General features: G+C 48.2%; 1 protein-coding gene across 6 annotated transcripts in view; it reads right to left on the bottom strand.

Annotated features, from left to right (window-relative positions):
- SDK1 (sidekick cell adhesion molecule 1) overlaps positions 1 to 16,986 on the bottom strand; it is a 595,311-nt gene that overhangs the window by 33,611 nt on the left and 544,714 nt on the right. For all 6 annotated transcript variants that reach the window (XM_081839463.1, XM_081839466.1, XM_081839467.1 and 3 more), the window contains 3 exons: positions 8,079 to 8,194; positions 3,858 to 4,044; positions 2,186 to 2,323 (listed from right to left, as the gene is read on the bottom strand). In XM_081839463.1, coding sequence (XP_081695589.1) covers positions 2,186 to 2,323; positions 3,858 to 4,044; positions 8,079 to 8,194 — 441 coding nt within the window. The remainder of the gene's footprint in view (positions 1 to 2,185; positions 2,324 to 3,857; positions 4,045 to 8,078; positions 8,195 to 16,986) is intronic.

The following is a 16,986-nucleotide window of genomic DNA, read 5'->3' as shown; positions in this document are numbered from 1 at the left end:
CTTCTTAGGGTGCTATTGAAGGTGTGGGGGTGATGACTTGAATACAGCCTTCTCTGCAATGACTTCCAAAGCTGTGGAATTCCCTCCCTATAGGGGAGAGTCAGCTGCCCATCTCTTGATAGCTTTAGATGGCCACCTCTTTTCCTTGGTCTTTGATGGCTGGACTATTATTGTGTGTCCCTTGTGAATACCACCCCAGATTTCATCACTTCAATTCTGTGATTTTCTGGGTTAAGGTGGCTGCAAAAGGATTTTTTAAAAATCAAAGAACATGGAAATGAGCACTAGACATGTGCTATTTTCCAATAGTTTTCTAAAAGCAGCTGTTACGTCGCCTAGAAGCCCAAAGGCAATGGAGAAATTAACAGGGAAACATTGTAGAAATGGAATAAACTGCCGTGTGAATGTAGTCTATGTGTGTCCTGTCCACTCTAGTGGGTGGGGAATGGTGTGATGAAGTCACACTGCGTGCTGCCATCCCCTCTCCTCAGTGAGTAGTTCCCCACCCTCCCTCAGTTCCAGCCCCCAGCAAAACATCACCACTCATGTCAAAAAACCAAATCAAACTGCCCCCACAATGTGCTTCAGTATGTCCACAGTTGGGCAAATTGCAGTATCCATGGATTGCGAAAATCTGAAATAAATGGGTGGAAAGAGCAGGTTGCCACTTGGATGAGGACAATGCCATGTGGGGGACACAAAAAATGTGCTCAAGGAGGAAGCACTCTATCTATTCTAAACTGCTGTGTGCGCACAGCCTTGATTCTTGTGTCTAAGCATCTTTTCTCCTTCTGGAATGTCTCTAATTGTTTTAGATTTTAAGCCTGAGAGCTTAAGGCTACATTTATTTTCTGCAGATGCAATACAGGCGGCAAAGAAGGCCCTCTTCACCGTCGCTATCGCCACTTGGTAGGCTCAACGTTGAGCTCTAACCTGTGTTCAGTCCAATTCAGAATAAGTTTTCCTCCACAGGCACTCTAGCTGTCTTAGCAATTGTTTCATCGCCATCAGCTCCAGGGAAAATCACAGGGCCATCCATGCAATTGGAGAGGGAAGTCAATAGCCCTGGTTAACTCCGCATTCCAGCAGGCCACCAGAGAATCAGCTGGAAGGCCATCAACATGGGACAAAACATCTCCTAACACTCTTTGGAAACCATTTGGATCCAATAAGTGGTGGGGGCGGACCATCTGAATCGGTCCCACCTCCCTGCAGTGGGGAAGGGCTGATGAGAAGGCCAGTTGCCTGGAGTTTTAAAGGTGATTTTAAGAGTGGCATAATAGTAGTTTCTTTAAAAAGAAATATTTTCAGTCTCTTGAAAAATGCTTCCCCCCCCCCCATATTACATTTGCCTTCTTGACTGCTGTGTTATATTCAAAGTTTCCCGAAAAGTGTCAAACTCCTTGGACAACACAAGAGTTCATTTAAAATCTGACAGAAGCTGGTTGGATCAAACTTTTCAGAGCGCATTACATCTGCCGTGCTATCATCCATCTCTTTAGTTTATTACTATGTTATATTAAAGATATTTATCTCAGCTTTTATTGGCTAAATCTAAAGAAAGAAAGAAAAGAAACAAGTCTAGTTCAAATTTTCTTTCTAATTAATATTTTAATTCAGAGACATATTATTGTTCAAATGCCCCAAGAGAGGAAAATCACACTGGACATCACCCAGTGTCTCCGGAGGGGGTGTTATTTAACTGATCAGAGAAATTAGAGATGAAGAAGACCTCCCCCCCCCCCAAATAATGCACATTTCAAGCTGTTTTAGAGCAAGCTGTGAAAAACAGCTGCAGGGTTCTTTGTTGTCATCTATGACTCAGGTTAAAAGCAACATCTCATAAACATTCAAGAATCCATAAACAGGGACTGCAAGTGAAAGTCACCTGAGCAGAAAAAATCTCAACAGAAAAGAACTCAGGGTGGGCCCCCACTTCTTTGGGGGTCTCTGGAAATGGGTGGTGGTGGGGAAATACAGAGAGAGATACAATGAAAAATTAAAGCTGAATCAACTCTTTTGAATGCATGTTTCTCCATCCATGAGGTGATGGCAAACCACAGTTAATGGAGATGTACAAAGGGGTGGGTGGACATATACTGTATATTGGGAGATGAGACACACAACTGCAATGTGCGTCTCTCTTCCCCATTTGGGCACACTGATCTCTCCTGGGCACTCTTACCTTGCACTGGGGCCAAAGGCTCATAGATCACCCGGTAACCCTGCAGAAGGCCATTGGCTGCAACTGGCTCCCCCCAAGACACGTTGACGGTGGAGCAAGTGATTTCTGAGAAAGCCAGGAAGCTGGGGACACTTGGAGCTGAAAGACGGATGAACATCAGCAGAAACACTTAGGGGCAGGAAGATGGCAGCTCCCCTTCCAGCCCATGACATTGCTCATAATCTACGGCTGCACACACATTACTGGTCGTTCTTTTTCTCAGTTTGGATCAAAGATGGTTTGGGGGGGTAGATAAAAGATGGACATGAACTAAACCAGCATAAACAGCTGTGTCTGTGGCATGTCAGATGGGAACATGGCCTACGGCAGAATCCTCTTTGTAGTCTAGTCTGCTTCAGTGCGTTTTGCAGCAGTAATTTTAGTTAGAAGATACCAAAGCACCACCTCTTTTTTAAAAAAACAAAATCCATTAATCTGACTTGCCAAGTGAAACTGCCTTGCGACTGTTCAGTGCTTGACATCTAAAAGTCTAAAAACCTTGCTCCCTTTCTGTATTTGGAGGCCTCAGAACATTGCGGGGGGGGGGGACCAACATCTCTCCTGAAGTCCTTGGACCACAGCTCCCATCTGCCCTAGATCAAGAAAGCCAATAGTCAGGAATGATGGGAGTTGTAGTTCATGACATCTGGAGAGCCACAGATTTCCTCTCTGCTGTCTTAGAAGGAAAATAAATAAATAAATAAATAAATAAATAAATAAATAAGGAGCCTTATGCAGGCACACGCTGAGGCTCCAGTACTTTAGCCACCTCATGAAAAGAGAAGAGTCCTTGGAAAAGACCCTGATGTTGGGAAAGATGGAGGGCACAAGGAGAAGGGAACGACAAAGGACGAGATGGTGGGACAGTGTTCTCGAAGCTACCAGCATGAGTTTGACCAAACTGCGGGAGGCAGTGGAAGACAGGAGTGCCTGGCGTGCTCTGGTCCAGGGGCTCACGAAGAGTCGGACACGACTAAATGACTAAACAACAACAACAATGCAGGCAGAGCTGTAGCAGTATAAACGTTTGTTGTTGTGGGCTGTGGGTGGGTTTGATCGGAAGTTCTCTGGCACAGTCTGCTACATGTTTGACATGTGTAGCCCCAATCTGTGCAAAAATTATGAAGGCCACTCGTCCTAGGAGTGGATGTCAGATCAATGTGATCTCAACCCCCCACTGCACGTAGAATGGGTGTCTGGAATGACGGGTGTATAGCTCTAAGGCAGCCTTTGCCAATCTTGTGGCTTCCATAAGTACTGACCGAGAATTCCCATCTGTCCTAGCCACTGGTGGGCAGCGGATTGGCAAAGGAAGCTTGAGGAGGCCTCTGATGTCCCATTGCCCATGTGCAATGGGACATCAGAAGTAGTTGGGTAAATGCCCCCCAAAATGCTGTGTAATATTGGAGAGCATTCGGCTTTGGGGACAGGGCAGGAGTCAGACATTCTGGAAAAGGTCCTGGGTTATTGAGGCAGGCTTCATCCTTATGTCTGGTCGTTATGACATTCCAAGGATGTGTGGCTTTGGCAGCCTTCTATTTAAAACACAGGGGAACACACAGAGTTGGAGGTCATGCAATAGAGGTTCCGGCTTTGCCATGCTTCGTACATGGCAGTGGCATCGCATCCTTACCTGCTTGGTGGGTCCTGCCTTGCCCAGGGCTGCTCTTTGGCCCATCGCCTGCTGCGTTGAAAGCAGAGATGCAGATCAAGTACTTAGAGTAACTGGTGAGGTTCTTCAGCCGAATGCTTGTCTCCGGGTGGAAAAGGACCTTCACTTTTTCCGTGTCATTCTGACTCTCCTCCTGCCAGTAGTAAACCTAATTGGAAGACAAGGGGTTACTTAATGTGGATTTTTACCCTGCCTCTCTAAAGTTGCCATCTGTTCCTCTGCTGCCTCTAACTCACCCCCCACAACATGTTATAAATTAACGATTTTTGAACCTCTTTCTCTCTCTTTGCTGTGTCCATTGGACTTCCGGTAAGGAGCAAATAAAATTCGACATAGTTTGAAGGAAATGGAAAGGTGGACAGCAGGGGATAAGTGTCTTCCTCCCTCTCTCATCCCATAATGATTGTGGTCATCTATTGAAACTGAGCAGCAAGAGATTCAGGCCAGGCAAAAGGCGTAACTGATTTATGGAATTCTAGCTGCAAATTAATATAAGAACACCAGAAGAGCCCTGCTGGATCCGTCCAATACCCCATCTAGTCCAGTCTCCTGTTCTCACAGTGGCCAACCACATGCGCTCTCCCACCTGTGGTTTCCAGCAACTGGTATTCAGAAGCTTTGCTGCCTCCAACTGTGGAATCACCATTGCTAGTCATCATTCATAGTCCTCTCCTCTGGGAATTTGTCCAATGCTCCTTTAAAGCCATCCAAGCTGGTGGCTATCATCACTTCTTGTGGGAGTGAGTTGCACAGCTCAACTATGCACTGTGAGAATTGCCGTCCTGAATCTTCCAACATTCAGCTTCCAAGATGTAGCTTTAAGATAAGATTAGGCAAATTCATGGAGGAGAAGAGGTCCAGCCATGGCTATTACTAGCCAAAAGGAGAACAGCCTTTACCAAAGGTGTCATGGGCTTTGAAGGCACTCAACTCAGGATGCAAGGGAGAAACGTGCTAAGAGGAAGGCACGCTTGGCAAATCCACACTGTGATCAACTCCCGCCCAGAAACAAATGTGGAAGGACGTGTGGATCCAGAATTGGCCTCCACAGTCACTTACGGACTCATTGTTAAAACTGTGTTTATGGAAGACAACCTTACTCGGCTACGAGGGATCGCCGAAGAAGAAGAAGAATTACTAGCCACAAAGGTTCTGCATATCAGTGTGGGGGAGGGGGCAACTCAGGGTGGGGCTACTGCCCAGCCACCCTGCTTGGGTGCTTCTCAGGATGCACCTGGTTGCCAAGGATGCTCTCTTAGATGGACCCCTAGGTCTGGTCTCATGACCACGCCACATCTGTGGCCTTTTCAGTGCCTGGTGGAAAAACTGCAGACACTCTCTTCTCCCCCTAATGACACCCCAGCAGGAACCCCACCTTGGCTGCGGGACAGCCACAAATGGGTGTAACAGTTAATTGATCCTCTCCTGCACAAACTGGGAGCCTGACCCGAGAGCCCAGCCAAGACTCTGCCTTGGTGCTACGAGCCAAGCGATTAGAACAGCCTGTGCACAAACAAAAGCGGAAAACACACAAATTGTTATAGCAGGTAGCTTGCTCCTGCCAAGAGGCGATGCCAGATCATTTCCATTGGCTCAGCTTCGCTCCATTTGCTGCTCTGACACACAGGTGGGGGGGGGATAAGCCAGGCAACGAGCGCCAGCCAAGTCGCAGGGCTTGCAAGCAGCAGGCTGCTTGTGGCCTCTCAAAGCGACAGAACTGCAACGGAGCCATGGCCAAGTGGCTAGAGCATCAGAGGTAAGGTAATTTTATTTACGGCCATAGGCCCATACAGGTAAAAACGACACATAAAGAACAACTTGTGCACGTGGGGAAAACAGCCGCTAAAGCACCACTATAACAATAAAATACCATAAGATAGAATGGCATACTACGCCTTAGTTAGCTTGTAGTGCTCCTTGGCGTCGCTTTTGGGTAAGGACAGCGACCAGGAACCTTGCCACTTTCAGGGTCGTATGAGTATCCTTATCCTGCAAGATTTGGGCAAGGTGGAATTTTGGTGGGGTACCCTCTAGTTTCTGTATGATTGATCCCAACAAATTTGCCCGTGGCACATTGAACAGGGGGCAAGTGAACATAATGTGCTGGAGCGACTCCGGTGTCTCCTTATCACATTCGCACATGGCGAGGGCTTGGCCCTTTGAGAATCTATGTCTCAGGACGTTGGAGGGAAAAACGTTGAACCTCGCTTTGGTGAAGGCCAGTCTATGGGCAACAGTCGAAAGGGAGGAGAGGTATGATGGAACGCAGTAAGTTAATGTGATACCAATGTTCTGAGGCGAACAAACACCTCCCCCCAGCATATAATTTCGCTGTAGATCGATGTCATCCAGTCTTTGGCGGATCAGTCTTTGAGCAGTAATTTGGTCTAGTTTTAGGGAATCTGAAGGAGAGATTCCATAACTCAGGAGTTTGGCATGAATTCTACTAGTCCAAAGGCTAGAGAATTCATCTCACCATAAGCATTGGACAAGGTAGAGCATCAGACTAGGACCTGGGAGAGGCCCGGGTTCGAATCCCCACTTGCCTGTGACGATCACTGGATGACTTTGGGGGCCCGTCACTGCCTCTTGGTAGAGTCGACCTCACAGGGGTGTTGTGAGGATAAATTGAGGGTAGAGACCTATTTATGCCAACTTAAGCTCAGTGGAGGGGGGGGGTTGGGAAATAATTAATTAATTAAGGACCTAGAAGACCTGGGTTCAAATCCCCACTCGGCTGTGAAGCTCGCTGTGTGACCCTAGAAGCCAGTGATGGTCTCTCTCAGCCTAACCTACCTCACAGGGATGTTGTGGGGATTAAATAAGTAGGGTGAGAAACACGTACACCACCTTGAGCTCCCAGGAAAGAAACATGGGATGCAAATGCAATAAATAGTATTAAATATAAATAAAGAAGAAATATTGAGTATGATCCTAGATCTAGCGCCACTAATGGATATACAGGTGGCAGCCATGAGTGTGCCCACCCGGTGGCGTAGGAAGGGGGGTGCGGTGGGTGTGGGCTGCTCCAGGTGTTATCACAGAGGGGGGTGACTATGGGCCTGGCCTGCAGTGCACCCGAGTCACACGTCTCTCCTGGGGAGTGACGCGGTGGCTCGGGCACTAGCAGGCTCCGCGCTGCCCGAAACGGCAACATGGGGCTGGCAGACTCTGTGGAGGTTCTGTGCAGCATGCTCTGCCCTGGCTTGCCCCTGTTGGGATTCCATTCCACCCTTTGCTGCAGACATGGGATTGTTGTGTGTCACATGTCTGTTTACATTCCAGCACAGATTGATGGCATGAGCAGAACTTCTGCTCTGTAATGCTTTTGTTTTTAGTCTCTCTCCGAGAAGACGGCAAGGAGAGATGCCATGTTTTCTTTGTCCTGATTTATGTATAATAAATGCGTAGTTTAGTATGTGTTTACAGCCTCAAGCCTCTTCTGTTGTGCAGCTTACACTGCTGAGTAAAGTGTGCACAAGTCTGCAAGCTTGAGTCACTGATCACGTCGGAGTAGAGGTCGAGGGATCTCCGTAGCGGCAAGGCTGAAGGGAGACGCTCCAGCTGGGGCCGAGCCAGCTGGCCTTTCGACCCCCCCCCCCGATTCTGACAGCCCCGCCCTCCAGTGCAGGGTATTTGTACTGCCCTGGGCGCCCGAGCAGCTAGCTATGCCGCTGTGCCCACCCCACCCCCAACTGGGGCTGGCATACCAGCTGCTCCCTTCCTGGTCAAGGAGGAACTGGCCCCAGTCTCCGCTCTGCCATTATCCAGATCAGATGTGCCACACTGCAATGGTAATCTCCAGGTCCTGTGCAAAGACTTACCACTGAAAAGGCACAAAAGGAAAAAGGGATTGAGGAAAAATTCCATTTATCAGAGCTAACTGTTGGAGAGAGTCTAAATCCATCATCGTGGCTCGAGTTGGTCAGATACCAGTTGTTGGGGATCTGCATGTTGCTCATGCACTTTCTTTATGATCTTTGTGATTCTAAGTCGCTGCAAGCTGCCTGTTGCAGGCACCTCTATTCTTGCATCTGAGTCATGCCACATGTGAAGTGACCTGGCTGCAGCAGAGAGGAACAGCCGGCTGCCATCTCCATGCCCAAGTCTTATGAAAGTTGGAAATATAAATGACAATAGGAAGAAGATTTGCAGTAGTGGACACACGAACAGAGCACTTGCCTTGTAGCCTTGGATATTCCCATTCTGGCTGTCGACTGGCGGAGGGTCCCAGGCAACTTCTAGCTGGCTTGCAGAGAGCGCACTTATCTGGATGTTCTGGGGCGGCATTGCTGGGGCTGGAGGAAGAGAGAAGAGGGGAACAGAGAGGGCAGAGAAGGAGAAGGAGAAGTGAATGTCAGAGCTGGCATCTTGAGTTGGGAGGGGGGATTCAGGCTGCGGTGGGGGCGAGTTATTGCATTATTGTTCTTATTTTGATTTTATAGATTGTGATTTTATTCTGTGAACCGCCCTGACACCTCCGGGTATAGGCTGGTATAATTAAGAAGAAGAAGAAGAAGAAGAAGAAGAAGAAGAAGAAGGCACACAAGTTGTGTTCCCCAGAAGCTGCTCTTGCCTCTTACAAAGTCTTTGGAAACCTTGCCCACTCCTTTAAACAAACAGAGTGTTGAAAGCAGCAAACACATTCTGCACCAAAAGTGCACGCAGAATGCTTTTAAAAGCAGGAGGCAATGCATTCAGAATGAATTAAAGGATGCAGAGAGAGCGCTGTCTGCATCATGGGGCGGCCCCTGAATTGAGAAATTCATTTCGCACAGAGGTCTCCTCGAACACTTGCCTGAAGAGCTGTAACACTTTCTGCTGGGGGCTTGCATTCAACAGGGAGGGATAACAAATAGGGGGTTGGATTCTGCCTGGCTATTCTGTTTTTACTGTGTGTGTTTTGTCAATTTCAGGCAATAGTTCACCCAACCCTTCAGGACAGGATTACTGCAATGCACTCCAAGTGGGGGTTCCCTTGAACTTGAAGCTGCAGCCAGTGCAGAATGCTGCAACACAATTGCCAACAAGAGTCAGGCCATGCCAGCACATAACACCTCTGCTCAGAGATCTGCACTGGTTGCCAATTTGCTACTGGTCCAAGTTCAAGGTGTTACTATTAACGTTTTGGGACCAGTTTACCTACACCATCACCTTACCCCATAGGCATAGTTACAAGTGCCACATAATATTTGTGCTGCACTTGCAAGAAATAAATCTTTAAGTGTGGCAGCACTTACACTTTGGAACTCCCTGCCTATTGACAGGTGCCTTCGCTGAACTTTTTTCGGGTTCTGCTTAAAACATTATTGTTTTTGCAAACCTATCCAGATATTACATGTGCTTTATGACTGTTTAGCTACTCTTGTTTTAAGCAGGTTTTGAATATTTTAAAATAGCTTTTCTGTTTTTTTATCAATAAGCCTAAAGTTTTATCATATATATATATTGAAAAGCACTTAAGAGGCATGAGGCTAAGTCTTCTTCCCAGTGGCGTAGCGTGGGTTGTCAGCACCCGGGGCAAGGCAAGGAATTTGCATCCCCTAACCCGTGGATTTGCGCCCCCTAACCCTAACCCCCAGATGTTGCACCCGGTGCGGCCGGCCCCCCCTGCACCCCCCACACTACGCCACTGGTTCTTCCATACCAAATGAAAGAAAACCCCCACACTTAGAAAGCTAGGGAGAAAACTCCTAGCCTAGGCTTTTCCGTTGACTTGCTAGCTTTCTGTGCACAAGGATGTGATTTCCTGGGGGAGAATTCCATCACAGCAGAGCCAGCCCTGGTCTGAAACAGTATTCTCATCCGGAGCTAGATATCAAAGCTGCTGCTTTAGGATACTTGTGTGGCCTCTGTAAGACCAGCTGCTCCTTGGGTGCATTTGCTCCTTGCACGAGGGATGCCCTGCTAGCACATCTTTATGCAGACCAGGGCACGGGCAGGGGTGGAGGAAGAGGTGGGTGGTGGGTGCTGTTAGGATATAATTCTGTTCCCCTTTTAGAACAGGCATGTGGAATTGTTGTATGTCACATGTCTGTTTCCTTCCAGCACAGTCTGCTGGGAACTTCCATTGTGTACAGCTTTTGCCTATGCTGCTGTTTGCTTGGACACGAAGGGAATCAGACATGTTTTTCCTTTGTCCTGCTGCTGAATAAATGCTTATAAATATGCTTACATATGCCTCTGTCCGCTACTTCTGTTGCAAAGAGTTCTTATCTCTGCTGGCTTGTGTGCTCAGTCCCTAAAGGTCTCTGAGGCTTGAGTCGCAGTTTTTGATGCTGTTCCAAGAACAGGAGTTCGCCCGGCTGCCGGCCGGTGGGCTGGAGCCAGCTGGGGGCCTGCCAATTGCCCCGGACGCATCCCAACAGGTGCAGGCCGCCCTGGGTGTCACCACTGAGGGGGGTCACAAAATGCTGGGCAACACTTACCGCAGGGCCTGCAGCGCGCCCGAGCCACATGTCTCTTCTGGAAGAGAGGCGGTGGCTTGGGCGCACACAGGCTCCGCGCTGCCCAAACGGTCCACCCACTGTAGGGCAGCTGAGTGGGAGGAGGCAGGCAGACTCCGGAGGCCCCGCAGTGTACCCTGCCCCTATGGGCGTCTCACACCTCCCTTGCCCTGCCCCTATGAATGGCTTGCCCTGCCCCTGGGCGTGCCACCCCAGGCGCCTGAGCGGCTTCCTCCGAACCCACTTAAGCCTATTTTGCGTTTTTGCTAGGAACTAACTTTTAAAGGGGTGTCGAAGTGAGACCAGAAAGCAGCAAGCTGCCTGCAGATGGTCTTGTCATAACCTCTGCCCACGGTGCTTGAGAGTTGCTGCCTCCTCCCTCCCCACCCATTTAACGGGCTGCAAATAGAAGCCATAAACTGTTTGCCACCCAAGAAAGGCAAGAGAACCCTCCTTAGTTGCTCCTCCTGAAGCCTTTTTCTTCACGGACAGTGACCTTCGCCAGCTGCGTGGTCGTTATATATTTATATATTTCCGCTCCCTCCTTCTCTCTGGGGTTACGAAATAAAATAGTAATTAACACCCACTCAGCCTGACACCAACTATTTATTTTGTTCTAACTGCGCCGCTTCCGTATTATCGCTGCCCACCCTGCCGTTAATGGAAATGTTAATAACCACAGCCAGGTTGTTGTGACAGATGCTTGGGCTCATTATCAGAAATTCTTATTTACCGCTCCATTAAACGACAGAATCGCACACCCCAAAGAAAAAAGAAAAAAAAAAAGGAGGAGAAGAAACAATTCAATCAAAACTAACTGGAGGAATTTTATGAGCTGCATTAATAATCCAAAACATAAATAAAGTTGATGGCAGTTTGGGGTGGTTTTTTGTTTTTTGTTTCTTACTGCAGGTCTGCCACCGGCAACTCAGTTGCAAGATAGGACAATTAAAAAGCAAGAGGCAAAATGGAGAATAGCCATTAGACTAGTGCTTAATTAAAACTGATTATCATTATTATTAATAATAACAACAGGAATAATGACACATTTGCTAAAATCATTCTTAGTTAGACAAGCCTACCCAGAGGTTTACAAAGCAGATGCAAGTTCTAATCTGTTTTTAGTCCATTGTTATTTTAACTTTTTTAAAAAAAGTTTTACATTATTGGTAATTTTACATACTGATAATCTGATTATCTTTTTTTGTAAACTGCTTTGAGGCGAGTTTTTGTTTTTGTTTTTTTAGAATCAAGCGGTATACTGTGGAACCTCAGAAGTCAAACATAATCTGTTCCGGAAGCACGTTTAACTTCGGAAACATTTGAATTCCGAGAGACAGCTTCCGACTGGCTGACAGCTAGGCTTTTTGAAGATCAGAAGCCACGTTGGACATTCGGGTTCTGAGGAATGTTCGGAAACTGGAACACTTACGTCCGGGTTTTCGATGTTCAGGAGCCGAAACGTTCCAAAATGGAGGTGTTGGGGAACAAAGGTTTGACTGTATATAAGAAAACCGCACCAACTGTTAACGACTACTGCCTTTCCAAAGGTGCCTGGTGCTCAAGAGAGCGCAAATGAATGTTGCTTCATAAATGGAATCCCTCTAGCTAGAAAAGTCCCTTGTGGATCTCACTGGAAAAATAACTGCAGACAGCAGGTGAGTTCATGGCTGCAGCATGCTGGTCCTTTTCAGGCGCTGGGGGAGAAAAGGGTGGCGAAAGGTGCCTCTTGTGGGCCATATGCATTTGTGCCACTAGGAACCTGATAAACTCTGGGGACAGGCCAAAGAGATAAATTGGCAGAAAACTGGCAAAAGCTTAATGACATGTAGAAGTTCTCTGCCCCTGCCCTGGGGGGTGGGATGTGTTTGGGGCCTGGCTATGTCTACAGAGGTTAGGCATGGACCTGCTGCACTCTATTAGTGGTTAGAGTTATGTTCTTGTTTATTTATATGCCACCTTTAAGCCCAAACAGTGCCCCCCGCAGGTGGTTCACACAGAATAACATACAAATGCAAAATCCAGAGTGTCTGGCTGGGATTTAGGGTTCAAATCCCACTTATCTATGAAGCTCACTGTGACCTTGGAAGCCAGTCACTGCCTCTATCTGCCCAATCTACCTCACAGGGGTGTTCTGTGGATTAAAGAGGACTAGGAATTGGGAGTTCAAATCCCCCACCTGGCCGTGAAGCTCCTCAGTAGTGGACCCTCCAGTCCTGGATTTTAAAGAGCCATCACTATGAAATGAAATTCACCAGAGTGCCATAGAATTTCACAAGGTGCCCTATATTTCATGGTGCTGAAACTCTGTTGAAAACCCACAGAAGCCAACAGAAGTGCTGCAGACCCTCTTGTTCCTGGAATTCTGATCTGGGCCCGGCCACGACTGTGTTGTGGGTCACAAGGCACCAGCTGAAAACCCACATCCGAGTGGATCTACAGTGGATGCTCGGCTTGCAAACATGATCTATGCGGGATGCACGTTCACAACCTGCAGCATTCGCAACCCGTGTCTGTGCAAGTGCGGGTTGCGATTTGGCGCTTCTACACATGCACAAAGCATGGGTTAAGGCTTCTGCGCATGCACGACCCCCGAAACCCGGAAGTAACTCATTCCAGTACTTCCAGGTTTTGGCAGGTCCGTAACCTAAAAAACCCGCAACCTAAAGCATCTGTAACCCGAGGTATTACTGTACTGGGAAAATGAAATTCACATTTCTGTACAGAACCAGCCATTTATGCTAACCTGACAATGTGTTCAAAAACAACAGCAGCTTAACAATTCTTAAGAAATCATTGGGGACTCCAACGCATTCTCTTAAATCATGGCGTGGAGAGGGGCAGAAACCCCAGAAGTACAAGCATATCTATGTTAGACATGGAGGAATTAATGGCCTCTCATATCCAAAAGGCACTGGCAATTCCAAGCTATGCGCTCCCTGCTAATCCCTTGCTGTCACACATATGCAAACAGGGCTTGGCGTGACATTATTCCTGTGGCTTTAGGTGCCAGTTATCAAGCGTAACAGGTGCAGCAAAAAACCCCGAGGGCCTAAATGATGTTGTTGGCAAGCAAAGAGGCGCCATTTTCGGGGATGCTCTCGTCTTCTGCTTGGGGATATGGCACAGCTTTTTTTTCTTTGTATCTGGTTGCTACTCGGAGGAGGATTTGCTTTACCTTCCAGGCACAACCCCCTTGATGAATCACTCAAGAGAAAGGAAGAGCAAATAGCAGAAAAAGAGCAAGCCGTACAATTAATTAATTCTTTTTTATATACATATATAAAGGAATCGCTAACTGTGGCTTTGTAGCAGTGCCAAGAGAGCAGAGAGTGCAAAGGCAGGAAATCAATTGGCAGCCCCAGACACACCCACAGGCACAAACACAGGAGGAGGCTGGAGCCAGAAAGTGGATGCCTCTGCTGTGCACTCCGTGGTGGAATGGGAGACACGGGGCAAATCTATGCAGAACTTAGAAATTGTGCACACACGCAAAAAAGGAGACTGCAGCTGTAGTTTAGAACTGTGGTGGAAGGAACATGAGCACTGTCACTGACCACAAAGAAGCAACCTAAGTAGACAAAGGTCAGGGTTCCATTTTTCAGCAGGGAACAGATGTGCAGCTGTAGCCAGATCTTGTTGGACTCCCATCATCCAGACCACTGGCCACTGTCCTCCCCACACCCCTCCACCCCAGGGCCAGGGCCGTCTTACCCATAGGCGCTAGGGGTGCGGGGCACCCGGGCACCGGGCTCTCAGGGACGCCAGGCTGAGAGTCCGGAGCCTGAGAGTTGAGTCCGGGGAATAGTCCACCTGTCGGCTTGTGCGCCGCGGTGGGCTCTTCTGCTGCGGGTGGCTCTGCGCCGTGAGTTTGGGGGTGACCGAGCCAGTGAGACGCTGAGGCAGCCGGCTGGCTCCCCCCTCCTGCGTGCCTGGACTGGGCAACCGGGGGGGGGGTGTAGGCAGATCTTTGCACCCCGGCGCCGTATATGCTTAAGACAGCTCTGCCCAGGACCTCAGATTTGTTCCTACCATGTGGACTAAGACAATGCTAGCATCCCTATCCCGGCACAGCTATTCCACATGGCTAGAGTTCAGGTCAAAATGAGCTGGCAATTGCATGGACCGTTTCCAATCCATGTAGGACTGAGCTGGGACGGCTCAGTCGGTAGAGCACGAGACTCCGGATCTCAGGGTTGGGGGCAAAATATTCCGCCACTGCGGGGGTGTGTGGGGGGGAGGTGTCGTCTGGTCTCCTGATCCCAGAAGGTGATGTTCAAGAAGCAGCAGCAGAGACATCACTGAAGGATCTGGACCATGGGTAGGCAAACTAAGGCCCGGGGGCCACACCCGGCCCAATCACCTTCTAAATCTGGCCCACGGATGGTCCAAGAATCAGCGTGTTTTTACATGTGTGCTTTTATTTAAAATGCATCTCTGGGTTATTTGTGGGGCATAGGAATTCGTTCATCCCTCCCCCAATATAGTCCAGCCCCGCACAAGGTCTGAGGGACAGTGGACTGGTCCCCTGCTGAAAAAGTTTGCTGACCTCTGATTCTGATTAAAGAATGGGTGCACAGAGATAGATATGAATTCAATTGCCCTGCAGCCATGGTAATCAAAGAGCTTCTCCTGACCAGCCCCAAAGGGCTGTGAAAAAAAATTAATTAAATGCTTTTGATCTGGTCAGCCAATGATCTGATCAGCCAATGTTGTGCCCTTCGGATGCTGCTGGACTCCTGGCTCCCATCATCCCAGACAGTTGACCTGGAGGGCACCAGGGTGGGAAAGGTCGATCTGCAGACCATCTCCCAGACTGAACTGGGGTTCCATGGAAGATTTACAGCAGAGAGGTCGATTTGGAAAAGGGGTTCCCAGTGGCGTAGCGTGGGTTGTCAGCACCCGGGGCAAGGCAAGTAATTTGCGCCCCCTAACCCGTGGATTTGCGCTCCCTAACCCTAACCCCCAGATGTTGCGCCCGGTGCAGCCGGCCCCCCCTGCACCCCCCACGCTACGCCACTGGGGGTTCCCTGGGGTGGGGTGCAAAGGGTCTTAGCTCAGTGGCAGAGCCCATTCATTAGTCTGGAAATTTTTCAGACCATTTAATCATAGAACAGAATATCCTGGCTTCCGTCTGCAGCACCTGCCATTTTGAAGTTGGTATTTTAGCGTGGCAGCATCTGAACTTTGGAACTCCCTGTCTATTGACATCAGGCAGGTGCCTTCACTGTACTCTATTTGCCGCCTGCTGAAAACTTTTTTGTTTGGACAACCCTACCCAGATATAAATGGTGTGAAAGAAATAAAAGAAGCAAATAAAAAGGAGGTGACGGAAAAAGACCCTTAGGGCCCAAGACCCCCAAGACCTCTGCCAGGGAATGAAGGCAATGCAGGGAAGGTGGACAAAAATCCCAACCTTGTCTAAGGCAGCTTCTGCTATTCCCCTGGAGGGTATGAATGAATGAATCTTTATTTGTGTCAGCCATTGGCCATGGCAATAAAACAACACTACGATATACAAAGAATAGAATTAAAAAGTCAATTGTATAAAATACATTTTAGGGTTTTGAATGAATAGTCAAATAGTGGACCTTATTCTGATTGCCCCAGCTAAAAATCTTGCAGCCTTTGCTGTCACCTGCTCATCTTGATCTGGCCAAGAGAAAGGACACTGTGGCAGTAGCTGGGCGGCCCGGAATGGACAATAAAAGAGGGGTGATAATCTCATTCCTCAAGTCTTTATAAAGGGTGCAAGCCAGAAGGACATGCGCCAGCGATTCGGTACTGCCATCCCCTGGAGAGACTAACGTGGAGAGGAGGGCATCTTCTCCTAAGCAGCCTCAGTGACATTTTCTCATCAGTCCCTGCCTTGTCAGCCCCCCCCCCAAGGCTAAACACATGATGTATGCCTGGAACATGCCGCACACCAGCTTTTTTTGCACCCCCTTGAAATGTAGCTTTCTGAGAGTTTAGAGCAGAGAGTTCAAGTTGAGAAAGGCAGAGATTAATGCCCATCTCTAACACGGACACAAGCACCTTGCCGATGGCAGGAACAGTCAACCCGGGGTGACAGAGAAATTCACCTGAGAACGGGCGCTTGGCCACGCTCACCTTTTCCTTCAGAGGCTCTGAAGCAGGTGATCAATGACTTTTGGCAGGCTGGGATCCTGCTCTCTTTTTCTTTTTCACTGCCTCCCACAAATGTTCCGTTAGGGTTGTCTTTAACTTTCCCTCAGCTACACATCACCGCTGTTTACTCTCTCAGAATTGCCTAGCTAGGAAAGCTGTACATTCCCCCCCCCCCCCAAGCCTTCTCCTAAAGAAGAAGAATCCGTTAATGCTGGCTTCTCTCAGATTCTCCATTTTCCAATCTTAAAATTTAATTTGCCCCATTTCTGCTTACATTTGCCTTTTTTTTTAAAAAAAAAAAGGAAAGATCAATATGAAAACTTGTATGCATTTTTGCAAGCTGTTTTCCCCAGCATAATGCAAATTTGTTTGTAATTTTCACCAACATACACATTTTTTGCATGCACCTTTCACTAATACATTCATTTTTATGATGCATGTATATACACACTCTGTAGGTGGAGAACTGCGTGGTGAGGCTCAGAGAAAGGTGAGCTTTGCAAGGGAGAACTGTG

The sequence above is a fragment of the Podarcis erhardii genome, assembly GCF_964252035.2.
Source record: "Podarcis erhardii genome assembly, chromosome: 14".
Taxonomy (NCBI): domain Eukaryota; kingdom Metazoa; phylum Chordata; class Lepidosauria; order Squamata; family Lacertidae; genus Podarcis; species Podarcis erhardii.
The sequence above is the reverse complement of the archived record's forward strand: the minus strand, read 5'-3'. Positions and strand labels throughout refer to the sequence as shown.